The sequence below is a fragment of the Aythya ferina genome (genome assembly GCF_964211825.1).
Source record: "Aythya ferina genome assembly, chromosome: 1".
NCBI lineage: Eukaryota > Metazoa > Chordata > Aves > Anseriformes > Anatidae > Aythya > Aythya ferina.
In genome coordinates, this window is record NC_140296.1 from 22,044,753 (window position 1) to 22,071,166 (window position 26,414).

The window sequence follows — 26,414 nt, forward strand, 5'->3', positions numbered from 1 at the left end:
CACTTTAATGCTATTTCTTTCTGTTATACCAAATTTAAAGTCATAATTAACGGATAAAATGGAATATATCATTAAAACAAGTTAATTTCATAGAAAAGGATCATAATTGTTATTGCTTTAATTTGAAACTGCTCCTTAGTTTGCGATGAATTCTCTGAAGTCACATAAGAACAGTCTGTGCAGCAGTGGCAAGGCTTTCTTACTGTCAAGTCTGTTCTCCAACTTCTATAATATAATGCTTATGGAAGGCCTTTTGCAAAGTGTTTATATGAACTCATACCTCAGCCCTTCATATGGAAAGCTTGCTAACACTACTTCACATCTAAGGCAAAAAACTATTTAAAATTGTTCATGCAGACCAGCTTCCTGTATCTTCTGTTCTTGTCAGCAAGCTGTATGTAACTTAAATATCCCTTGCTCTTGGTAGGCTTGCCTAGAATGTATTTTCTACCAAATAGGCATTGTCCATCTCTTTGCATTTAAAATAAACGTTTAATTTACATTTGTTTTTAAACAGACACCAAACCCTACTGCAAGTGAGTTTATTCCTAAAGGAGGATCAACCTCCAGGCTGAGTAATGTATCCCAGTCAAGTATGTCTGCCTTCTCTCAAGCCTTGTTCTCTCACCCCTCCATGGGAAGTCCTGCTACCGCTGGGCTAGCACCAGGTAAGTTGAGAGTAACGATTTGTGGTACAGTTGCTTCTTCTAATTTATAATTATGCCAAACATAACCCTGGACAGCTTATAATCAGGTTTAATGTGTATAAATCTAGTCACCTCCTACTTCAGCTCTTAATTTTGAGGAAATCTTCCAGCATATAAACTCCAAGTTACATCACTTCTGTCTCTTAGTAGAACAGAAGTCACACTGCAGGCTGGGAAAACTGTTCAGCCACAGCAGCCCTGAAATTAACTAATTTACTCTGCTTTTTTGGAGAGAAAGAGGTGCTGAATTACTGCATACTGTGCTCTGCACTGTCCTTGCTAGAGCAGTACCTGGATTAGTTTTAAACTGGCTCTAGACTAGAAATACACTGAGGTGTACAATGAATGTGTACTATGTATTGTTTGCTCTCTTGATTTGTTTCTAGAGGATGTAATCTAGATGCTACTATTTTCAATGTTTATAGTGTATATACTATAGAGCTTACATTTTTGATCAGTAACATAACTATCAGAGAACATAAGCTTATCCTAATGGCAAGGCAAATGATTTGAACTGTTAGTGTATTTGTCATATCATGTAGTTTCACTTTTAAGATCAACTTCAGGTTATTTCCCATGTTTAAAGCTCTTATTTAAAGGTGTTCTATGCAGTCAGAGAATTCACACTGACAAGGTTTTTTTTAAAACTTCAACCTGTTCATATATCTTTTGAAATTCTGATCCTTAAACAGTTAATTCTAATATTTGCTTTGTAGAAAAATGGAATAGTTTCAAGCTAAAAGATGAGCAGGTCTGGATGTTACCCATCCCAGATTCTTTAGCAAATTTCTGTATGTACTTAAACCTGTGGCAATCTATCTCAGGAAGAAGCAGCATTAGGTAGCTGCCAGAAGACAAAAGGGCAAATAATGAAAATGTTTAGTGTTTTTAAAAGCAGTGCTGGCAATTACTGTCTGTTCAACAGAACTTCAGGCTTTCCTGATAGCAGCACTAAAAATCAGTGTCAATACGAAAGGATTAGCTACTGAGATGGTGTCGGAACAGGCTGGGAAAGCGATTGGTGCTTCTGCTGGCCAACTGAGCATAACACAGTACTGTGTCTGATTCATCCTATATTGTGCTGTACAGTCTTATTGGAAAACTGTTGTGTTTACATGCCTCTCAGCCTTCTCATCTGGATTGAAAATTTTATAAAGGATTAAATAGAATACAGTAAAATGATCTACTTTTGGAAAGTGCCCAGGGGGATCTCAGAAGGATCCTTCACAGTCCAATTTCTTTACTATCTGTAAGTAATACTTGAAAGGATGAATAACACTGTTGATGAAAGAACTTCTTACAACAACTAGAAGTCTGAACAATACAGATGCCATTGCTGAAACCTAACTAGGTTCAAATACTATTGTTTGTTTAGGAGAAGAAGGTTTGGGAGTCTTCATAAGTGCTAACTTCGGGCAAGACTAGCTTGTTTTCTTGCTCTTTCTGTGTAGTTATAGAGAATATCAGTTCAAAGCAGGAGTCTGAGTTGGGTGCTTTGAATTGCTCTAGAAGCTTCTTTCTCTACACTGTGTGTGGAGTTTTCTGAACCAAGTATGCAGTGTAAATAATACCCACAGATACTTGTTTTTAAGTGGCTTAGCTGCCAGTGGTATACAAGCACAAAAACCTTCTGCTACCTCAAGGTGAGTTAGGAGCTGCTCTTTGTAGAGGACTAGACTCTTAAGCACAAAATCAGTATTTTTGTGGGGAAACTTTGCCATCTGGGTTATACTGGATATCAGAATAAAGAATTAGATGTATTCAGAAATTGTCTTTAAAATGGTTGTTGGAGGTCTGTTTTTGGTTTCATTTGAATTTGCTTTTGCTTATCGATGTAAAGAGTCTACAAGAGTTTTCCTTTAAATAAAGGTATGCACTGTTTAACTGGAAGGAGACGTTCTCCAGTAGAACAGCTTTCAGGAAAATGTTAAGGATTTAAATGTTAGCATAAGATTAAGATTACTTACATTCGTTTACAGAATACTGGAAATTAATATTTCCTTTTAAATAAGGAAATGTAGGAGGAATTCTTTAAAAGATCCATACTTCAATTCAACCATTGCAAAGTAGAGAACAATCCTTTGATTTCCCTCTTGAAGATGGAACAAATTAAGTTCTCAGAAATTAGATATGTAAGAGATCTGCCTCAAGGAAGGTGTAAATCAAAAACATTTTTGACATCTAGTATTTCATGAGTAACTGGTCACAAAATTGAGTGTCCCTGGAAAATATTTTTTGCATCCGTCTTGTCAACAATAATGCAGAAATACTGGAAGAAACTGAAACATAATCTGTTGTGATGGGTAACTTGTATCCATACCTGACATATTCATTAGGACACAGCATTGAAAAAAGCTATTCCTGCTTTTTCACGTATCTACTTAGATAAGTGCTTTCTAGCATAATCTCTATACAGAGTCAATATTCATCTCCATGGCTTTAAATAAAATATTAAAACAGTGAGATAAAACACCATTTAAGAAGTTGGAGAAAACTAGTATCAGAGTTTTGAGCAGATCTCCTTCATCCTTTCCAAGCAGTCTTTTCTCAGGCTCCCCTGGATACTGCCCTGTTCCCGCTCCTTCTGTTCCCGTGCTAGTAAGTGCTTTCAATTTGGCATTTGCGTGGGAAATTCTGCTAAATCTCTTTAGCAGATCCATAATAGTAGCACCATTAAAGCATGGCAACAAAGCATATCAAAGAAATTAATGGACGTCATCAAAGTGGTAAGACATCGCTGCCAAGTTAACCTTGAAAGAGAATAGATTTATAGCCCCTGAAAGAGAAAGTGTTTGTCTGATTTGGTTTTCTTGAAGCTAGCTTATAGCTAAAGGGTGATGGCTTTGTCATTGGTGTAAATTACAGCAAATTGCTGATTCCAGAGCTTCTGTATTTAGTTGAAGACAGAATCTGAGCCTATACAGAATGCATAGATCCCAATAGATGTTAATAATGTGCATGTGCCTAGATCTTGATTCTAGTCTTGATTCTAGCAAAGTGAATCTGCAGGATTAGCAGCCAGGAGGCACAGAGCCTTCTGTGGCCTCCCATACCAAGTACAGCACAGCCATGCTGCTGAGAAGGTTCCACAGTCCTAGCAAAATAATACAAGGAAGGCAAAGATACTATAAAATCATATTTATCTTTAATAAATTGAGGAGGAGGAATTTATGACTATAATTTTTTTGTGGAATTAAGCAGATTTAATTATCTTGAAAATACACAGCTACAATGATCTGATAGAAAATGTAATTTTTACTGAATTTAAACGTACTGCTTTCAACAGATCCTTGAAATAGCCTTGAACTATTATTAAGCTCAATTTGTCATTTCTCAGTGTACCTAGTAGTGTAGAGTATCGCTAAAGTACAGAACATAATCATGATAATATTAGACATTTGATTTTTGACCTCTGACTTTTAACATCTGTTGTTGTACAGGGATTAACATCCTTAGTGGTATAGTGATAATGGTTGTAGTTGAGTAAATTTCACAGAATCACAGGATTGTAAGGGTTGGAAGAGACCTCAAGAGACCATCAGGTCCAACCCCCTGCCAAAGCAGGTTCCCTACAGCAGGCTGCCCAGGTAGGCGTCCAGACAAGCCTTAAATATCTCCAGAGAAGGAGACTCCACAACCTCCCTGGGCAGCCTGTCCCAGAGCTCCGTCACCCTCACAGTGAAGAAGTTCTTTCGCATGTTGGTGTGGAACTTCCTGGGCTCCGTCTTCTGGCCACTGCCCCTTGTCCTGTCCCCACAAACCACTGAAAAGAGGTTGGCCAAATCCCTCTGTCTCCCACACTTAAGACATTTGTAAACATTGATGAGATCCTCAGTGACTCTTTCAACTTTCAGTGACTCTAAAAACTGTAGACTCTGAGTCCTCAATGAGAATTCAAGCTTAATGAGCTTAATGTCTTTCCTTTCATGCTGCTCACCCATAGAATTCTCAAATTCAAAATATAACTTGGCATTTAACTTAAGGCTTTGTAGTATGCAATGTATTTATTAAAAATGTACACCTTGTAAAATCTTTGAGCAGTGTCTCAAATGAATTTCAAAGTCTACTGCTTCTCTTTTGTCAGTCTCAATGGAACTTCAAAAATAAACTTTAAAAAAAAAACACCACAACAATGCAAGAAGAGAAAATGTAACAATAGAGAGGTATAATATGATATGATCTTTCTCTGTGTAAAATGAGTATAGCAGCAAGGGCTCCAGGTATGTGTAGGTAACCTGCACTGTCACACTGAATATTGCAAAAAAGCTTGAAAGCCTGCAACCATTTACATGTTGGTATGATTACTTTTTTTTTTTTTTTGTGTGTGTGAATAACCGTGAAGCAAAAAAAGCTTTCTCTTGCAACTTAACTTTCAAGGTAGTATTTGAATTATTCGTTAGAATTCACCAATACAAGGAACTGAGTGTCATCTACTAGAAAAGAGTGCTCTTGAGAAGGACAATTTGAAGCACCTTACAATGTGTTTTATATTGTGTTTTATGTAACTGCACTAGTGTGTAAGTAGAAATATATTTGTATCTAGATTCAATCCCCATTTTTTCTTATGCCCTCATGTGAATAAACGTTTACATAAAATCGCAGTGTTGAAAATGGTCTAATGCTGTGAGCTGTGTTCCACATTCACCATGTGGTTACCATCTATGCTCATTACTCTTATTTTCCTACCTGTGAGTCAGTAGGAATATCACGTTCACCTTTTAAAGCAGCCACTTTCAATCATTTTTTTCTTGAAGTAACGTCCACTTGCTGCCTGTTGCAGGTGTTTGGCCTGAGTTCTGCCATCTCATCCTATTTTATTGTGGTTAAATGTTAATATTAGTAAGATTTTAACTGATTAAAATCCTAATGAAGTTGGTGAGATCTGTTTGAGTTTGTGCATCTGAGTTATTATTTACTTACATAGTTATGTAATGGAACTGACGTAGAGCTTAGCTTTTTTTCTTTTCCATGTGACTTTAAGTATTAATTATTAAAAGTCCAGACTCTGTAGAGTTTAATGCAGATCTCAAAAGGATCTATCACCTTGGGTATTTGCTGCCTGTCTGCCAGAACCCACCGCAGTGCTTACAGCAAATTTCTTGTAATGCATCGTGTAGTGTTTTAGCAGTATGAAAATAAACTCTAGTCAAATTTCTTTCATATCTTGAACTGATTATGTATATTGGCAAATGAGAAGCCCATATGTTTTGCCTGACAGATGATTTTCATTGAACTCTCAAGGTCCTTTCAAAATCAGACTTGAATGAAGCTAGAAGGGCATTGAAAAGGACTTGTGTAACTGATCATCTTTCTTTTATTTCACTCCCACGTTAATACTCAAAGACATTAAAGATTTAGATTTGTAACTATTATTTGGCAGGAATAAATTTTTAAACTGTCTTGCAGTGGAAAATGTTTGAAATGATAGCTGTAAGAGCTGCTATTTAATAGTTTTATATTTTCTAAAAATAATAAAATGACTAAGGAGACCCAACTAAGGAGAAAGATCTCAGATTTTCATATGATTTACATGAAAAATCTTATTTCATCACAAGTGCATAATCAAAGAAGTAATTGTTCTGGTTTTTGAGATACTAATGAAATGATTGGAGTTAAATTTCACAAATATTCTGCTAATATCTTGAGAAATAACATGGCTTCAGATTATTTTCCTCAAGTACTGATTGAATTATTAATACCAAAATTGTTATTTGCCTTCATAGTTTGTGTTTAAAAATCAAAAAAAGTAAATGCTGGGGAGAGATCTCTGTTGTAGAGGTGAGACACGAATATGAGAACTCCTACACGTTACTGATGATGAGTATGTGTCAACTTTTCAAGTTCTATATCAACTTAAGTTGTATATCTGCTTAAAAAGACAAAGCAGAGCTAATAAAGAGAAGTAATTTAAGCAAATATCTGAGAAATTACTGACTTTTTTAGTTAGAGGAGAATTCTCCTCTGTACATAGAGATTAAATATACAAGTTATGTATCTTCGATCTTTTCAAAAGAATTTAATATGACTAATATATTTCTGTCTCTTAAGGTAGAGAAAGTACCTTCTAATTTGAACTGAGCAACATCAGATTTCAAAAGTCCTGTATTTGTTTTGATGGGAACACCTAGATATAACTAGTATCTTCTACCAGAAATACTACAAGTTTTCTGAAGGGTTATCTCTTCCTCAGCAGCACCCTGAAATGCTTTTTGATACCTAAAATTTTATAAATAGGCGTGTCTGAGTATTTTGCATACAATAAGTCTTAAATAAGATAACTAAATCAGTTTTTGGTAACTAAAGAGCATGTGTGTGGTACAAGTTCCCCTTGTTTTTTTCCCCTTGCTAATGCACTATGTTTAGAAGGTAAGCTTCTAAAGTTTGATTGCCAGTATTCTGTTAAGCCTAGTGTAAACAGTGATCAGTAAAATCACTTCAAACAAATTTGTATGCATACCCAGCAGATCTCATATTCTGAGAAGCTATCTATCCTTACTTAAACAGGTCTTCTGGAGGGTATTTTTTTTTTATAATGACAGGAAAATAGGTGATTTCTCCCCTGAAATTATTAGAAGTAGTGTATTGCTTATTCATATGCTGTACTAACTCCATTAATAGTCATTCATAGTTGTGGAGTTACTTCTAGTAAAATGAACATGTGTAAGGTTAAGTGAATTAGAGCTTGGCAAACTTCATGACTGTTCCTGTAACCGTTACATAAACATTCATTTGTCAGGCAGTTGTTAATATTTTCTCTGTGCGGTTTAATAAACTCCTCTTCCAGACAAAGCATTAATTTGGTTCATCTCCCCCCCTTCTACTGTCTTTACGGTTCTTTGTGTGTAGGTCCCAAGTCCTTACCCCTTTTCTCTCTGAACGTAAAGTTTTGTGTTTCTGTTATTTTTTTTTTCAGGAAAATGTATCTGCTCCAGTCTTGCTCTTACGGTTTTACACTTAATTCTTCATAAAGATATACCAATTCTTAAACTTCTCACCTGCTCAGAGTAATATTTAATTCTGAACTGACTGTAATGAAGTTTGTAGCAATGACAGAGATTTGATCAACAGTATCTCCTTTTGTTTCTCTAAGGAATGTCGCTGTCAGCAGGATCTTCTCCTCTTCATTCCCCCAAAATAACTCCTCACACATCTCCTGCTCCTCGACGAAGAAGTCATACTCCTAACCCAGCAAACTATATGGTGCCTACTAGTGCCTCTGCTTCTGTTGCTAATGCTGTCTCCCAGCCTCCATCTACTGGCCAGGTGATCCAGAAGGAAACAGTGGGTGGAACGACATACTTCTACACTGATACAACTCCAGCACCTCTCACGGGAATGGTATGTTTGCTTTTAATGCAAAAGTGTATGTAGCTTCCAAAGACTGAACTGATTAATACTATACAGGTTATTTATAATACCCTGGAACACTTATTCTCTGAAGATTTGGCCTTTTAAATGTTGAAATTGTTCTCAGATCACTGAAATGTAAAGACCAGTGAACTCTGTGTATTCTTCATTTACCTTGTATAGAGTCTTGTTTTTGTAACGTAGCAGAGAAAGCAATTTAATGCATCTTAGTGGATACGTACATAGAAAATATCAATTATTTCAAATTGCTTTCATGTCTGATAGATTAAAGAAATCATACGTTCATAGTGGAGGGGAAAAGGCATTTACAAAAATGTTGTGCTTGCACACGCATCATTTAAATCATCAGTAGTGAACATCACTAGAAGAAACTAATGCATCTGGCAGTGCATTTGCAACATGCACTGTGCCTGAAAATTTTATAGTTCAGTAGCTTAAACTAATAGGATGACAAAACTATTTTCCCTGTACTTAAGGATTTAAAACTGCTTTTTTTTTTTTTTCTTTCAGGTATTTCCAAATTATCACATTTACCATCCAGCTGCACCTCACGTTGCTTACATGCAGCCAAAAGCAAATGCACCTTCCTTCTTCATGGCGGATGAGCTCAGACAGGTAAGATAGAGAATTTAAAGGAAAATCGCATATCGTGGAGAAAAGTAGAAAATCAGCAGCAGCAGAAGAGAAATAACCACTAAAAATAGGTGTAGTCACTTTTCCCAAAGAAGAATTTAAAAAATATATTTCTGTGAAGGATTGGGGTAGGTTTCAGCACACGTGACTGCAATCTAACCTGCGTGCCATGATTTCCTATTTAGGTATTCTTACTTGTTGCATATTATGTATTAGTATGCACGAATTATCTGTGTAGCATTCTTTTAAGCTGTGATCCTATCCAGTTGTAAAGTCTTTCACTGAAATGAAAGGTGTTAGTTAATGAGCCCTTCTCTGAGGGTTGGCTATGTCTATACTTAATTTCAGCTTTACTGTAGTAGATGCCTCTTCAATGACAGAGCTAATTTCTTGAAGGGAGGAGGTACAAAAGACTTCCCATATTGTCATTAACTTCTTCAAGCTAGTATTTTTTTTCCCCACCTTGGGACATTTGCATCAACTTGCTATTCTAGTACAAGTACCTGGTACTTCAAAGACAGTGTACTGTTAATTTACCTGTGATGGTGAAATGAGTTATAAGGTTCAAAACTTGACATAATTTATTCTTCAGGAACTGATCAACAGACACTTAATAACTATGGCCCAGATTGATCAGGCTGATATTCCTGGTAAGAACTTCTTATTAATTTCTTATTAAGTTAAAATGTGATCACTTTGTTCTGCAACTGTGTGTATTAAGCAATGGTAGCAGTGTCTTGAAACAAAACAATAACAAAAGAAAACCACAAACCCAACACACCTGTTCTTAATCTTTCATGAAGCTTGAGCTGTAGATAACAAGATACAAAGTATTTCAGAAATAGGAAATTTGTTTCTTGTTTCTATTCATTTCTTTATTTCTGTAACTTTCTTCTGTTTTGAGACTCTGAAATGATGGGGACTGCTTAAGATAAGTGAAAAAAAAATAAACATCAAGGCAATAGAAAGCAGTATTGCATTACTCTGTACATGCATCCTCCCTCTAAAGGAATGCCTACTATGTGTTTTCAAATACTATAGTAGCAAACTTGGTTGTTTTAAAACAAATTGGCTGGCTTATCCGAGAGGCTTTGTGCTACTTGTTGGCAGGCAAGAGGAACATAGTATTCATTGTATATTTTTTTTTTGAGGACTTAAAATTGATTCTGTTCAATTTATATTTAGACTGTTTTGCTTGCAGTATCCTTTCTTTTCAACTGTGTGTTTAATGTGGTCATGCTACAGTATAAAATGCAGTTTGGTGTACTAACCCAGCTAAGGTACAAGTGTATCTCTTCTTGCAATCTCTTAATCTGATTTGTAAATCTTCAGTGCCTCTCTGTTTTTGAAACCAGTATGTTACAATGCAATATTCAGATTTGTTTTTTTGTGTGGATAGGGTTCTTACAATGATATGAAGTCTGTATGGAAATTGGTGCTTATCCATGAATCTTTGCAGGGAAAAAAACACAACACATGTCATTCAGAATGGTGAATTTTTAAGGCAAGTGAGAAAACTTCAGATGAAACTCTGCATCTATTGTTGATTTTTACTTGGTGTAACTATTTTTATGAGGACGGTTACCAGTGTGGAGTCCCTTTCAGGAACATACGTTGATATTAAAGCAGAAATAGTGAACTTTAACTTTACATGCACATAAAAGATGCTATGAACTTCTGTATTAGTGACATAGCCAATTTAATCTCTACTCTTGTAATATTTTTTCCAAAGATAACTGATACCCAATATGTTTCTGTATGTACGCTTATTTAGCAGTTCCAGCGGAAGTGGACAGCTACCACAGTCTCTTTCCTTTAGAACCACTGCCACCACCCAATCGGATACAGAAAACAAGCAACTTTGGGTACATTACGTCATGCTATAAAGCTGTAAATAGTAAAGATGATCTGCCATATTGCCTTCGGAGGATACATGGTGAGAAAAATTGAGTTGACATTTTTTTAAATGCCAGTGCTATTTTTGTTTAAATATTTTGAGCTACGTGTAAAGCTCAGAACAGCTTTGATAGAATTATTCTGTGGGGTTTAAGAGAGCAAGAAGATCCCATAGGACTAGTGCTGCTAGGTATGCTAGTCTTATTTTAATGTTTAATTGCTTTTCAGTAATTTCAGAAGAAAAAAAAAAATCCCTTTCCCCCCAAACATTACATTTTAAACCGTGTTTTTGGTCTTTTCTAGGTTTTCGTCTTGTTAACACAAAATGCATGGTATTGGTTGACATGTGGAAAAAAATTCAGCACTCAAATATAGTAACCTTGCGTGAAGTGTTTACCACTAAAGCATTTGGAGAACATTGTAAGTTTTTTTTTTTTTTTTTCCCCAACTGATGTGTTTAGACTTTCTTCTAGATATGCTTGAGTTAGTAATTGTCACATGTTTCTATTTTTAAGCTCTTGTGTTTGCATATGATTTTCATGCTGGAGGAGAGACTATGATGAGCAGACACTTCAATGACCCTAGTGCTGATGCCTATTTCACGAAAAGAAAATGGGGTAAGAAAGCACATTATCATACAATATTTCTGTAAACTATTTCCACTGCTTGATTAGTAAATAAATGATCAAAAGTAGTTGTTGTCTTAATTTTTCAAGTTTCAAGTAGTAGTTGTCTTAATTTTTTAGATAATCAGTTTTGTCATATCACATAAGCTGGTTGGGATCAGAATTTTCTTCATTTTCCATTTCTGAATGAAATTTTTGAATATTTTTTAAAAACTTTTTGCTTGAGTTAAACTTTTCACCTAAGGTAAATGAACAGCTTTTTCTCCTGGTCACATTTGACATCAATTCATTTGCAAAATTAAAGTCAGTTTGGAAAGAAATTTACAATTCTTTGTCTGCAGGGTAACAGGTTTGCACAGGGGATTGGGAAACAAGCTCTGGGTCCTAATTGCAGGTCTGTCACAGGGTGACACCCGACCCTGGAGATCTTTTGTAAGAGATGTATGCTTTGTCAGTGTGATGCTTGTTGAGGTGTTCTCCAATTATAAAATACCTTTTTTGTAAAGCATTCTGAGGACTAATTTTAGGCAGCGCTTTGTTTAATGTTTTGAAATATGAAGTACTAGTTGAAGACAAGAAATGGACAGAGAAAGTCTCTTAATGTATTATTTTCTGACAGAAACTCCGTATCATAGGTCTGATTTTTTTCTCTTTCAGATGTATGCTCTGACTTCAAAGGAGTCGTTCAGGCTACATCTACATTAATAAGCAAAACCTGTCACCACCTATTATGTGGCCCAGTGGAGTTCATATCCATGTGGCTAAACTCTTCCCCCCGCCCCCCCCCCCCCCCCAAAATAGTATGCTGTCAATCATGCTATTAGAACCAGTTCTTGACCCATACAGTCCCACAGAGTGAATTCAGGTGTTGTCAGGAATGCAGCAGGCCAATACCATGCTGAGAACAAAGCATGCTAACAGTTGAAAAGTATCACAGAATAATTTTGGGTTGGAGAGTACCCTTGGAGCTTGCATGGCCCAATGTCCTCTCACCTGGACCAACCTTGAAATCAGATCTAGCATATGGATGAAGAGGGGACACTAATGATGCCTGTGACCTGACCTTGTTTATTAGTGTTTATTAGATGTTGCCTTAATTGTCTTTAGGTGGCCAGTTGTTAAAGAGAACCAAAACTAAGGTTTCTACTTTATTGTGGCTTTTGAAATTAGAGCCTTTACTTGTGAATTCAATCTCTTTCAAAGGTTGGGAAACCTCATTTGGCTATCTGGTAGATCAAAGTAAAATGGATTATTAGCATGTGAATATACATTCAAAGGCTTGTTAGGTCCCTTGTACATTGAATAGTTCACACTGGCTTTGCACTGAACTAATATAAGTAAAGTTGGAACTTGAGTTCCACCGTTGGTTTTGGTGGTAATGTCTCAAGACAGAAGAAACACTAGATTAGCTTGTCATATCTTGTGGCAAGTCAAAGAATGTAATTACAAATACAGTGATCTTGATGTGAAACTCATTTGGTAGGATAAACATGGAACGCCCACTGCTAGATTAATAGTGGTTATGTGCAGGACTAGACTTCTGAGTGTCTCCCACCTGTGGTTTTCAATTTCCATGTAAATCAGTCCTTGTTATGTTTTTACACCTCTCTAGAGTATTACATAGAGAAGATTGATGTCTGCCTTAGATAAATTAATAAATGTATAATAAAATTATTTTGGACACATTCATTTGTCACACTGGAAGAGAATAAGTTTTGCTGTTATAAAAGGCAGTCATGCCTCATTAATATATTGAAGATCTTTGAAGGTAGATCCAGTAGATATCATCTTGCATTTTCAATGACATCTCTTAAAAAACAAACAAACAAAACAAACACAAAAACAACCACAAACACCACCACCAAAAAAAAAACAAAACAACAAACACAAAACACCCCAAAACTAAGTGGTAATAAGAGGAGTCCTCAGTTAGGTTAATAACTGGTTGGAAGGTAAGAAACAGAGTGAACAGTTGACTTTCACAGTGAAGGGAGGTTACTGATGGAGTCTCACAAGAATGTGCTGGGAGCTCTATTTCTTAACACATTCACTTATCCATATTGAAGATAAATAATGCTCTGTCAGTGTTTGCTGACAAAACCTAGTTATTTTGATTGATTAAAAACAAAGGCCAATTGTGATAGATTGCAGAAGGATTTTACAGGACTGGAACTCTTGGCAAAAAATCTAGGGGATGAAGTTCAGTGTAATAAATGTAAAGTGAAGAGACTGAGGGAAAATAATCCTAATTTTAAGTATAAATTGATGGCCACTGTCATGGCTGTTACAACTGAAAAATAGATCTATGGTTATAGTTAAATGAATCAAGGGAAATACTGTCCTCTTGAATATGGATTTGGAATTGTTGCAGATTAAGAAAAGAGTAAACAATGAAGTAAAAGATGCTGTAATTAAGATGTGGTTGTATCACAAATCTAATACCTGTAGTTGTGGTCAACTTTAGCCACTTTGACTAACATAAAGGAACATAAAAAGCTCAAAGGTGACAGGGGTAATCAAAGACATCAGTACAAAGCACAGCAAAATGGGATAGTACTTCTCCTGCTCTTGAAGATGGGAGAGGAAGATTGGGTTGAAAATGTCTGGAATATGGTAGGTCTCTGGAAATCATCAGGGAAAATAAAAAAGCAGCAACTCTTTTCTGTTTCTTTTCTTTTTTTTTACAAAAACTAGGGATTGGCAAATGAAATAAAACTAGCCAGGCAGCAAATTCAAAACCAGGGTAAAAATAATTAAATCATATAAATTTGTCACAAGTTATTGTGGATGTTTGCCTGTGTTCGAGGGGAAAGTATTCTTACTCACAGAAGAGGAATAATTTGAATTGTTAACTGCAAAGACCATCAGGAGGTCTCAGAGCTGCAAAACACTGGAAGATAGCAAAATATTGTGTTCATGATCTGTTATTTATTGTGAGCTACTATTTTGACTTTTAGCGTACATCATTGAAGCAGGCTACCTATTTGACCCAGTGCAAATTTCTTCTTTAGGTAAGGGTAGTCTTTGAAACCGAAAATAAGGCATCAATTTTTGTTCAGCCAGGAGAAAGTCTGATTTCATTAAAACATACTATTGCATCCTCCTTTAATATCTCAAGGTTCTGATAACTCACTCCTGCCTGTGGCTCTTCCAGTCTTTTTTTTTTTTTTTTTTTTTTTTTTAAATTTAGAAAAAAATCCCCTGCAGTTCACCAGTTTTGCCAAATCTTTCTGCACATCTTTGCTCTGGCTTTTCTTTTTTGGTAACTTGTGCTTTCTAGTCTGATCCTCAGTAGAAGGAGCAATTTAAGAGAGAAAAATAAGATTGCATACTTGATTTCTCGGAATTGCCTGCCTTCATGGATCCTTTCTCCATCCCCTCACAGAATTTCTTGGCCGTCTGCCTGCCTAGAGGAGACATCCAAGAGAAGCAGGGGAATGGATGGAAGTTGGGTACTCTGCAGCATGAGGCCCAGATTAGTGCAATTGCTTTTAAGGTTTTAGGAGGCACAACGCTGCCAACCTGATCAGTGAACTCAGAGAATTTGATTTCAGGTATGCAACCTTATTTATGTTGAACACTCCAGTTGGCAACACCAGACTTTGATGGTTAAAGGCTGAGGATTATGTTTGTTTGTTTGTTGTTTTTCTTTTCTTTTTTTTTTTTTTTTTTAACATGGCTGTCTTGCATGTCACTTTTGGTGTCAGTGTGATCAGTCTTGGGTTTTTCTTTTTGCCATGCTATTTGCAGATCCTGTTACAGTACTTCTTTGGAAGGAATTTTGTGTGGAAAAAAATTAGCAGCAGCTTACGTTTATTTTTATTTTAAACACCTCTAAGCAAATGTCTTAATTTCTGAAATCTATACAATTTATTTTTTGTGTTGTTCTTTTTGCAATGAAATATTCCTTCTCCAGGTGATAGAGTGATAATCTGATGCTGTTCTGTAATATTCAACTAAATGTTCACAAGCTTTCAAATCAGCAATCTTCTTTTCAGCTAACTTGGAATAAATTTATTTGAATAATTCCCTTTTTATTCTTGTTCCTCATATTTCCTCAAGGTACTTTTGTTTTTATCAAGAGTCTAAACTTAACGTTAAATCTGTTCTAGAACTTGTGTTTTCTCCACCTTTCTGGTATCAGTGTTTCAGATTATAGTACCCGTTAATACATTTATATCTGCAGAAATGCTATTCTCTTTAACTTAGCAAATTAACCTAAAAGTCCTGAAACCTTTTTTTCTTAACCATCCAATAACTAAACCACATCTTGAATGCATGTATTTTAAAGCTAATAGCTAGAAAATCACGACAAATAAACAGTAACTCAATATTGCTGCCAGTTAGGTATTTTCTTTATCCTGATGAGTTTTTTGAGGTATCGGCATCAGAGATGAGCATGCCCCTGTATGTCCTTTGGTCTGTGTATGAAAAATACTGAGTTATTAAGTACGGTGTGCATGCACTTAACAGTAGTTTTCAGCACCACAGATTCTGCTTTATGGCAGTTGAATACCTTCTAATGAATGTAGGCAAGCTTCCTGGACCTTGAGTTCCTTTGATACATTATTAATAATAGTGTTTGATGCAGAAACGTGGACTTTATTGGCTCTGTAGCTTTTGCATCTTCAGTCACTGAGTATTTTTTTAGAAGATATCTCTTCATTTTAGAATAAGTTAAGTTGTGTAGTTGGACTATGATAAGCAGGAAGCATATATGAATATTTAAAATCAACGTGATGTCTCTATCTACAGACATTCTAAAAACAAAGAAGATGAAAATATCTTGTATCCTATTGAAAACACAAAGCTAACCAAAATCTAGAAGTACTACTTTTAGATACTGTAAACACTGTTTTACTCAGTTTTCAGCTTTTCTGATGAAAAATATGGAACAATTATCCTAAAATACCTCTGCCAAAAGCTGCAACTCTTTCCAAGTCAAATCAAGTTTTTGCTATCTTTTTTTTTTTTCCTATGATTTGTAGTGCTGCATTAGTATTTCAGAACCTTTCTGTATATAGAAAATTGGGAAATGTAAAACTGAAGCCCAGGTCCCTTCTGGAGAAGGGGGGCAGAAAGGAAAGCTACTGCATGTGTCTTACTTCCAGTATTATAGCCAAGGAACACTAAAACCTAAATTCACAGTTCTAAATGTAAAAGACTGATTTATAGGCCTGACAGGTTCAATTTAGTGATCAGCTAAATCTTTCATTAGACTTCTGATTTTTTTCATAAATGTCAGATGAGAACAGGGTGTGTTAGCATGCTCTGTGACCATGTTCCTGACTGAATACGTAAAACAGGTCCTGCTGCTGGGGTCCCAGCTCTTTCATCCTGTCCCAGGGCTATCCCTAGGTTCATCCTCATAATGGGTAACTGCACTTCATTTTAATGTCTTTTTTTCTTCAAAAAAAGACAACCACCAGTGCTAAGCGTATGCTGCACATTTTGCTCAGCTGAGAACATTATAACACTGAATTTTAAATAAATAAAAATAAGGCAGTGAGTTCATTTTAATGTAGGAAGGAAGGTAATGGACTACCCGTGTTTTTGGAATGGCAGTTCTTACATTTTTAATCTTCCCCATTAGCATTTATGTACTGCATCCAGAGGTGAAAGCTCCGACAGAAGCAAGTCTGTCCTGCACCAGAGGAAAGAGATAATCTGAAACTTATCAAGTTTGTGGCTGTGGGTTCAACCTGAGGTGGGAAGCCTCCTTAAAATCAACCATGAACCTCTAAAATACCATTTCTTGGGCTAAGAATTTTAATCATGTTTGTAACTTTTTCTTAATGGTTTTGTAACATTTTTTTCAACTTGTTTAGCACTTTTTTGGTAAGCTTTTAGCTGTGTGCTTTACTTGCACAGTGAGCTTTTGAGTCTAATATCCTTGGGTCATTGCTCAGGTGCCATCTGTAGCAGGCCTGGTAGGCCTTAATGGACATAATTCATAACCAGCATTACTGCTAACTGGACTGCCTTCAATGTTGGTTGTTTTGAGCAGATAGATACGTAAGAGGGCATTTCAAAGTGATTTTTCAAGTGTTTTAGCTAGTACCTTTAGCGTAGGGGAATGAAGGCTGCAGCCAACCAGCCTGAAAGCAGCAGCCTAGATTTAGCTGTAGCCACAAGCAACTCTTTCCAGTAGTAAAATAATCCTAGAATCATTAAGGTTGGAAAAGCCCTCCAAGATCACCTGCTCCAACCATCCCCTACCACCAGTGTCACCCACTAACCCATGTCCCCAAGCACCACGTCCAACCTCTCCTTGAACACCCCCAGGGACGGTGACGCCACCACCTCCCTGGGCAACCCGTCCCAGTGCCTGACTGCTCTTTCTGAGCAGAAATGTCTCCTCATTGCCAACCTGAACCTCCCTGGCACAACTTGAGGCCATTTGCTCTAGTGCTATTGCTAGTTATCTATGAGAAGAGGTCAACCCACATCTTCCTTTCAGGTAGCTGCAGAGAGCAATAAGGCCTCCCCTGAGCCTCCTCTTTTCCAGACTAAACACCCCCAGTTCCCTCAGCTGCTCCTCACAGGACTTGTGCTCCAGGCCCTTCACCAGCTTTGGAGCCTTTCCCTGGACACTCTCCAGGGCCTCAGTGTCCTTCTTGTACTTAACTGAGATTTTCTCATTGACAGAAAGGTGTGATCTCCCAGCTCTTTTTTTTTTTTTTTTTTAATGTACTCTTGGTTACATTGCCTTTAATCTGGAAATCAAAGGGCAAGTGTTCTTAAACACATGCAGAAAACTAACCCTCAAGTTCTGGCTTTTTTCTTTTCAGAATATTATAGCAACACTTCTGTTCTGCACGTATTTATTTTATACATAAAGGTTCGTAAGACAGTTACATATTTATTCCTGCTAAACATATGACATGTTGCTGTTTACCAGAAGTAAAGTATACTCTATAATAGCAACTAATGGTTAGAAAAAAAAGACTTGATTAATACAGGAACTTATGTCTCACATCTTATAATTTTTCTCATGCTGAAGAGGGAATCATGGGGGCTGGTGGGGAGTTTGCTACGTGAGACTTCTGGTATGCTGGTTTGTGGGAAGTGATTTGCATAATGATTCATCAGGAGGCCAAAAAAAAAGACACAAAGAATATCTCATTATATTCAGCCTTCAGTAGACATGCCAGGCTTGATGCTGTTTAAAGGAGACAGTGTCTTGACCTTCATAATCTAAACCAAAACACCTTAAACCTGCAAAATGACCTAGTGTTTTTTTTTTTTTTTTTAAACTGGGAATATCTTCAGCCCATCACCCCAAACTAGTAAAATTTCTAAGTAAAGCTTTCTGTAATATTTCATTTTTTGGCGTGTGTGTACCCATGCAGGGGCACATAAACATGCACCCAAACTTATTTTAAGCAAATGCATGGATAGGGAAACGCTGTGGTGGGGCGGAAAAAAACACAAAACAACAAGGAACATGTTTGGAGAGGAATTTTGGTTTTGATATATTTTATTTGAGATTTGTGCAATGCAAACTGTAACAACTTTGTATTAAAGGCATCTTAGGGAAAATAACATCTATTAACTATCTTTTTTCATCTATGGCTTAGTGTTACTGGGAAACAATTTTGCAGTATGGAATTTGTGTGTTTGCAAATGATTAGTTTACTTCAGAAAGGAGGACTATGAATCCATTTAGAAATTAGGGGATGCGTTGCTTTCCGGTGGCCCATTAAATGCATTGTAGAGTGATGACTTGTCAGCGAGTTGTGTCAGAGCTGGTGGACAAAGTTGTGTTCAACGATGTTTAGCCACAGAATCTTCCACTCTGCTCATATAGTTTGAAACTAGTTTGTTGTATTTCCCTCAGTTTTATCAGATGTAGAATGTTTGACTTCCTTACCTTCTTACAGTAAAGGAGATGAAACAGGATCTGTTGCAATTGCTGTGATATTTGCTTGTTTTTTCACAACGCTAGTATTTTTACTTCTCAAATATGTACGATTCCAGTTCAGCAATTCCAGGAATTTTTAACTGGTGCTCTTATTGTAATGAATATTCATCCTAAACTTAAAAATCAGCATAGTTTTCACTCATAGTTTGAATATGAGTGAAAATAGTAATGTCCAGTGAGTTTGCAGTGTTTTAAAGTTTATTGCCCTTCCAAAAATTAAACAAAAATCATTATAGCACAATAGGTGGTATCTGTCTTTTTGAGTACTGTTGATTAAAAGCTCAATGAAAAGAGTATGTGAATTAACTGTATAATTCAATACGTTCTAAGTGTAATTATATGTTGTAGCTATCTGTTGATGCTTAGTCTTTTTCCTCCAGGTCAGCATGATGGACCTCTACCACGGCAGCATGCGGGATTGCTTCCAGAGTCGTTGATATGGGCATATATTGTGCAGCTCAGCTCTGCCTTACGGACCATTCATACAGCAGGACTAGCATGCCGAGTTATGGATCCAACAAAGATTCTTGTAACTGGCAAAACAAGGCAAGAAAGTATTCATTTTTACTGTATACTGTGGTCGGTGTTCATGATATCTGTTAACCACGCAGCTTTTTAGCAAAATAGCAAAGGCTTGATTAAGAAGTTCTATTAATATCTCATGTCAATTGAAAATGTGCTAGAACTTGTAAAGTTCTATTTAAACACGTTTCAGGAAGATTTATGCACTATCCTCAAGGTACAGTTGAGATCCACCAGTGCCAGCTTAGAAACTTATTGATTTATTTGTAATACAAGGCTGTCTGTTGCACTATATCAAACAGTAAAATCAGTATTTTCTGCTTCATAATAGTTTGTGAAATACTAAGATAACTTTTTGTCATATTAAAGCATATGAATATTAGGGGAAAGGTATGAATATTTTGGGGAAAAATGGAGTAAACAGCAAAACTTACTGACACTTTTTTTTTTTATCGTTCCCAAAGGTTACGAGTTAATTGTGTTGGAATCTTTGATGTTTTAACATTTGACAACAGTCAAAATAATCCACTGGCATTAATGGCTCAGTTTCAGGTAAGACAACAGTGCTCTATTGAGGTTGGTGTCTTGGCACAGAGAGTACAGAAAACCAATGTGATTCCTTTTGGCAGATGAATATTTTAGTTGAATCGTAGTCTGGTATAACTATCTCTAAATAACTATTTTTTTATTCCTGATTTGATCTTTGTTTGAATTTGTTTGTAACTTAGAAATGTGAAAGCTCATTTTGCTATCTTCTGCTTCTGAAACTTCAGCAAACTCACAGAACAGGTCAAACTGTTAGTATTTAACAAACTGAAGTCAGAAATGGTTGGAATCACAGATCTCTAAAGAAAGAGGAAGAAAAATCTTGTATTTAGTGATAGAGATCAGAAAATGTTTCAGTAGCAGTTTTTGCTCTTTCTCCTTTGTTTTAACAAATAATTAAGTGATGAATGACTGTAAACAGAGGAGGAAAAGATCTTTTAAAATATCTGCATTTAGGCCTTCTCCTCACTCCTAAAAGATTCGAGTGTATCTTTATTTTAGGCTCCTAGTTTTTCCGTGCTCTCCTGGCGTTCTCTGAAGTGTGGACTCTGCATAATTCGTGAATTAAGAAGAATCCCTTTAGACTTAACAAAAACTGTTCCACAGTCATCTGGAGCATCACTGTGTACAGGAGTGCCTCTTTCCCTAACTTCCCCTCAGGGTAAAGTACATTGCTTCAGCAGTCATCACGTACCCTGTCCATACTGGGAGAGAAAGACTACAGTAGGGAGTTGGATTTAATTTATTTTCATTAATTGAGCTTATTCACTGTGAGAAAATTGCTCATTCAGAGTCTTCCAGTAATAAATGAGATGTTTGAACTTTGGCCAGGCAGAAACTAGCTTATTGGAGACCTTGTCCTAGAACATATCAACTTTTTAAAATAATACACTAAAGCAATTTTTAGTGTACTTCTGGTAGGACATCAAAGGATCCTTCCTGTGCCCCACCAGATACACGTCAATGGGCTTGTGGTAATAATTTAATAGAAACCAACTGAGAGGATACAGGGATGCAAGTAAGTGAGGGATTCCATTCATAAAACTGTGGCGAGATTATGATCTAAATAATTCCTTAAATTTACTTTAATAGCAACAAGAGAAGAGATCCTTCTGAGATATTATGGCATTCAAGTAATTTTAAAGCAAAATATTTAACGTACTTGGTACAAATCTGAAAATACTTGCAGGTATGCCAAACTGTCAGAAGCATTTAGCACCATAGCAGCCCAACATTTGGCAACTAACTTTCTTAACACCTAGTTTTGCTTAGATACACATTTTGTTTGCATGCTTTATTCATTCTTATTATCCAGATTGTTCAAGTATCACCACTAAACCAGTAGAGAAGTACTCTTCTGTGTGGAAGACGTACGCTGGAGATAGAAAACATTGCATTACCTCCTTTTTGTTGCTTCCTCTAGAAAGGCTAGATTTTCATAACCCATTTTGTTACTTCAGAGATTCTGGACTGAGTTAATTCCTTGAAATTCAGAAGTCGTTTATCACACTCTACCTTTGTTTGCCCTAGCCAGATAACACTACAAAATAACAGCTGCAGCTTGTCCTTTTTCCTCTCGATCCATGACCCAGTTCCTGAATTCCTCAGGGACTGTAAAAAATGTAGGTTATCTGTTGGTTTACTGCCCAGCTAATATGCATTTCCTTGTTGCTGTCTTCAGTGGAGGAAGGTATTTTTGTTAGCATTTGTCACTTTCTGGCTATTTCCCATTGTTAATAGAGATAGGAAAGAGTTAGGCCACAACAGAGAAGGGCTATGCAAAAGGATTGCAATTGTTCTTCACAGGCTGTTTTTCAGAGCCTGTGTTAAATATGTTAGCTTACATGATCATTTAAGATTTAAAGGAAACTAAAAATACATAAATGAAATATGAATGGTCACTTACATTAAAAACAAGATGCTTAGACCTGTAGAAATTGCTTCCCCATCCTGCCTCCCTCCCCTGAATCTTTAAGTCATGTGTCAGTTACTAGATTCAGGTGGTAAAACTGTAAATGGTGATACAGGAAACAATAGGTTTAATAAATACTGCTGTATTGGAATAAAAATGAAACAGTTCTCTCTGTATGAAATGAAGAGAAAACATAGGTTCTATTGATATAACAAGGGCTGTAAGGTTACATTTGCTCAAAGTAAATATTTTTAATGTAGTAAACGAAAATAATTTTCACATACACCTCCCCAGATTTAAATAAACTAGCAGAAGAGGCATCTAAAGTCTTGATGTTGACTTCAAAATTAATAAATAATCTCGGAACTTGGAGGGACTTAAGTACAATTCCAGTACTTAAAAGGACAAGCAAATCTACAGAATTAGTGATTGAGCTGATACTGATCCAAGCACAGCACTGGAACAGGATAAACGAAGTGTCAGTTTCAAAGAACTTATGGAAGATGGATCTTGTCAAAAAATTTGATTTATTTGACTAGCTTACATGTCTAGCTGATGCTGCCAACTGTATAAAATGCTCATATATCTTGAGGGCTTTTGGCACAGGAGCATATATCTTTTTAACATTAACATGCAGAAAGAATACCTATTCAATTAATTTTTAAATTGCTAACTGACATATTTAAAATTCATTTGATAACAGGGAAACCGTTAATGAAGAAGGCTGTTTCTGAGGGTATCTCCTTGAGGCTATTTTTCAGTCTAATGCTACTTTATATTTCCATCAATGACCCTAGATGACGGTGATACAATCTTTACCTGCAAAGTTTTTCAGGAGATAAAAAAGAAAGGTTGTTACAGGTTACAGTTATTACTAATTGAATTGCTACTTAAATGGTCATTAGTTGCATGCAAGATACGTTTTTGAACAAAAGGCAACCTGTACTTAAAAAACGTAGTAGTTTTCTTTGAAGTTGTGAATTGACTTAGTATGATTTTAATAGTCACTGTTGATAGTTACCATAGCAAAAGTCTTCTGGCAAGCTAATGGCTCGTGACCCTTAAATATGTGAAAAGCATGACATGGAGCATAAGCAGAGAAATGATCGTATCTGATGTGTACCTTGAACCGGTAAAGCTACTGCAGGAGTACTCCTTACTTCTAGCGTCCCTGCTTCAAAAAAAGTCTAGCAGTTTGTTTGCATCCTTTAAACTTCCTCTGCCTTGAAGCAGCAAGATCTGAATGAGTTTTTTTTCAGAGAGGAGGGTAAGACTTAATGGGAATATATGGCTTTCTTTTCCTTGCAGAAAGATGGTGTGCTTCAGCTTTTGGGATGTTTTTACCTTGTCTGCATGGATAGAGTTTGTCAGTGGATGGCAGTTTGATCCCTTCTGAAATAGGAATCTGAAATCCATAAATCCAGATGTCCATTCCATTATCTAATCAGACACAAGAAAAAAATAATAATCTGTGTACTTCTGTGCTCTTGTAAGAATTCGTACACTGGACATTGTAATAACACTTTATTTCAGGGTTTTAGCTGTCAGTGAATAGCGAGGCATCTTCAGGGAGTGATTCAGCTTGCTTAAAATCTGAATTGTCCTGTGGAATACAGAGATCTTCAATTGATCAGACTCTTCAAGTTTAAATCCCTAAAATTAACAGGATGAATCCAAACCATTTTTCGACCAAAACACAAGTTAAGCATTGGTTGTAACTGGAACTGTGTGCTTGAGGCTGCACTGGTGTGTTGTATTATCTCTGCCCATTTTTCTGTTAGGTGTACTTAGCAAAATAAAGAAAACTCTTTGAAAATAAATAAAAGTCTGAATTTAGAATTTCCTAGCTGAAGCTAACATAGACCTCTTTCTCAACCATTTTTAAAAATCTAATGCAATCTGTATTATGAAAGCAACTATGTAAAGAGACTATTTCTCCATAGGGTCTTTCCTTAAGTTTTATGCTTTGGGTATATTTGTCAGGGTTGGGTGAAAAGCATTTATATAAGATACCTCCTTAACAATTATTAGAAGTTGGAAGCTTCTAAGTAGGAGACTGCAGAAAGAAGATAACGTTAATACAGATACTTCCATATTTCTCTCAAGTCTTTTGGAAACAAACAAGCAAAATAACAAAAATACCATTGCACGGGGTAAAGATGTCTCAGTGCAGATACCTTATCAGCAAGGTTCTTCTGTTTCGTACAACAGCAGTATCATCTGCTGCTCAAACTGTTTGTGCTTAGTAGTGGCAGCAAGTAGGTTCCCACCTTGTTGGTCTTTTTCATTTCTCTTTGCCAAAGTACAAAGCAATACTGATGCTCAGGAATTCCTGGTTCCTTAGGAAGTCAAGTCTAACAAATGCCAATCCCATCTTCTCCACGCATTGTCTTTATTGCTGTCCTATTTTCCGTGTCCTGTTTCTGTCTTCATTAATGACTGCCCTGTTCCATGCTTTTAAACTTATGTCACATTGCTTATCCATGTTTAAGTTGTGCTGCTTAATCATACGTTAGCAGTTGATACAGAAACAGCAGGGACATTCAGAGACCTGGAAACGTGTTCTTTACTCAGTGCCTCAACATCTGGAAGATGTGCCCGAAGGGAAAGAAAGCTCTGTTCAGCTGCTGCAGCCAAAGGAAGCCGCAAACACAGCTACCTACCCCTCTGGGTGGAACAGCTGTGAGGGGCCGTGGCAAATCCACCATCTCGGGAGTTTCCTAAAGTTTTAGCAGCCAAATTCTAAACAGAACTTTCAATGTTTCTGTACTGCCAAATTTCTGACCTTCCTAACAGAAATGACAGCAGGTATACTCCCTGCGTGACAATGTTCTTTGCAAAACATTTTTCATCCGGAATATGGAGTTGACATTCACAACAAATAGTAGCATTCACCTCTTAGCTTTTGCAAAAATATCTTTTCTAAGAGGAAAGTCAGGAAATCTGACTCTTAAATTCAGTCTGAAGCAGGCATCCAATATGGAAAGCTGCAAATGTTTCAAGTTTGGCCAAGTTACGTGCACCTGAAAGAGTTTCTGTAGAGAAAATCAGGCAGCTTTTGCTATGAAGAGTACTGTCTGCTACTAAATTAGGCTTCTGCTTTCAGAGGTGACTTCAAGTCTGGTGTAGCTTTTTGCAGTAACTTCTTGTGGCTGTCCTTCTACCTGTAAAATCAAAATGGGTAGAATTTTCTGTTGTGACAAAGTCTATGCAGCTGCTTTTTTTTTTTTGAGAAGCTTTACTCTAAGGAAAGGGGTTTGTAATGCTAAGGATTTCTTCACAAAATGGGATGCCGCTCCAGTTGTTAGCCTTACAGGTCTGTTCCTGTCTAGTTACTTCAGGCAGTTCGTATCTTTTCACACGGGCCATTAGAGATGAAAATCTATGATCTGTTTGTTAAAACAAAAACATGAGCTGCTAGGTTCCGGTAGGACATGTTTCTGTTTTAATGAATAAGCCTTGATACTTATTTCTGTGTCTTGTGCTGAGAAGGCTTGTGCAATTTGCTACCAAATACTTGATTCCTCAGCAGGCAGTGCATGAGTGGTTAGGAAAACCTCTTTGTGTAGAGCTTCTGCTCACTACAGAAGATTTTGCTCTGGTACTATCATTAAGCTAAAAAAAAGTGGATTTTAAGCATTCAAGGGTAAATATACTATCTTGAAACTCTTAGGTATCAAACAGGAGATCAGGACAAATTCTCCTCTGTATGTTTTAACCACTTGGACAGCTGTATTGAACTATAGCACTTCAGTTGCTCAAGTCCTTCAAAGGTTACTGAAGAATGATCTCTTTAAATGCCATCTAGTTCTGTAGGTAATATTTATCTATACTATGAATCTTATCTGTGCATGTTTTCCCTGTTAGCAAGCAGATCTGATCTCCTTGGGGAAAGTTGTGTTGGCTTTGGCGTGCAATTCTTTATCAGGAATTCAGAGAGAGAATTTGCAGAAAGCAATGGAACTGGTGACAATCAACTATTCCTCTGATCTGAAGAATCTGATTTTGTAAGTTTGCTACTACATTTATTTGCCAATGTCTTAAACAAAATAATAATAAAAATACATCTTTTAAAGGAAATTACCTTAACATACAGATGAAAAAGTCAAAATAATATTTTCAGTTGCAAATAAGGTAGAACTGTCATTGAATGTCTGCATAGCCAGTGCATTATTAAGCATTATCATTTAAAGTTAATTTATATAATGCGTATTTTTATGGTATATCTAATAAAAATCAGTGCCCTTGCTTTATTAGAGTGTTGTTAAAGCTCCTAATAA

At 36.4% G+C, this 26,414-nt stretch overlaps 1 protein-coding gene across 5 annotated transcripts in view; it reads left to right on the top strand.

The window, feature by feature from the left end:
* Positions 1-26,414, top strand: part of PAN3 (poly(A) specific ribonuclease subunit PAN3) — an 81,059-nt gene that overhangs the window by 43,833 nt on the left and 10,812 nt on the right. For 3 of the 5 annotated variants that reach the window (XM_084535394.1, XM_084535392.1, XM_084535393.1), the window contains 10 exons: positions 518-668; positions 7,798-8,045; positions 8,586-8,690; positions 9,301-9,358; positions 10,483-10,644; positions 10,908-11,024; positions 11,120-11,221; positions 19,535-19,700; positions 20,141-20,228; positions 26,002-26,141. In XM_084535394.1, the coding sequence (XP_084391520.1) occupies positions 518-668; positions 7,798-8,045; positions 8,586-8,690; positions 9,301-9,358; positions 10,483-10,644; positions 10,908-11,024; positions 11,120-11,221; positions 19,535-19,700; positions 20,141-20,228; positions 26,002-26,141 (1,337 nt within the window). Of the gene's footprint in view, positions 1-517; positions 669-7,797; positions 8,046-8,585; positions 8,691-9,300; positions 9,359-10,482; positions 10,645-10,907; positions 11,025-11,119; positions 11,222-19,534; positions 19,701-20,140; positions 20,229-20,723; positions 20,884-26,001; positions 26,142-26,414 lie in introns of all 5 variants that reach the window. The other 2 variants (XM_084535396.1, XM_084535395.1) reach the window with 2 other exon arrangements.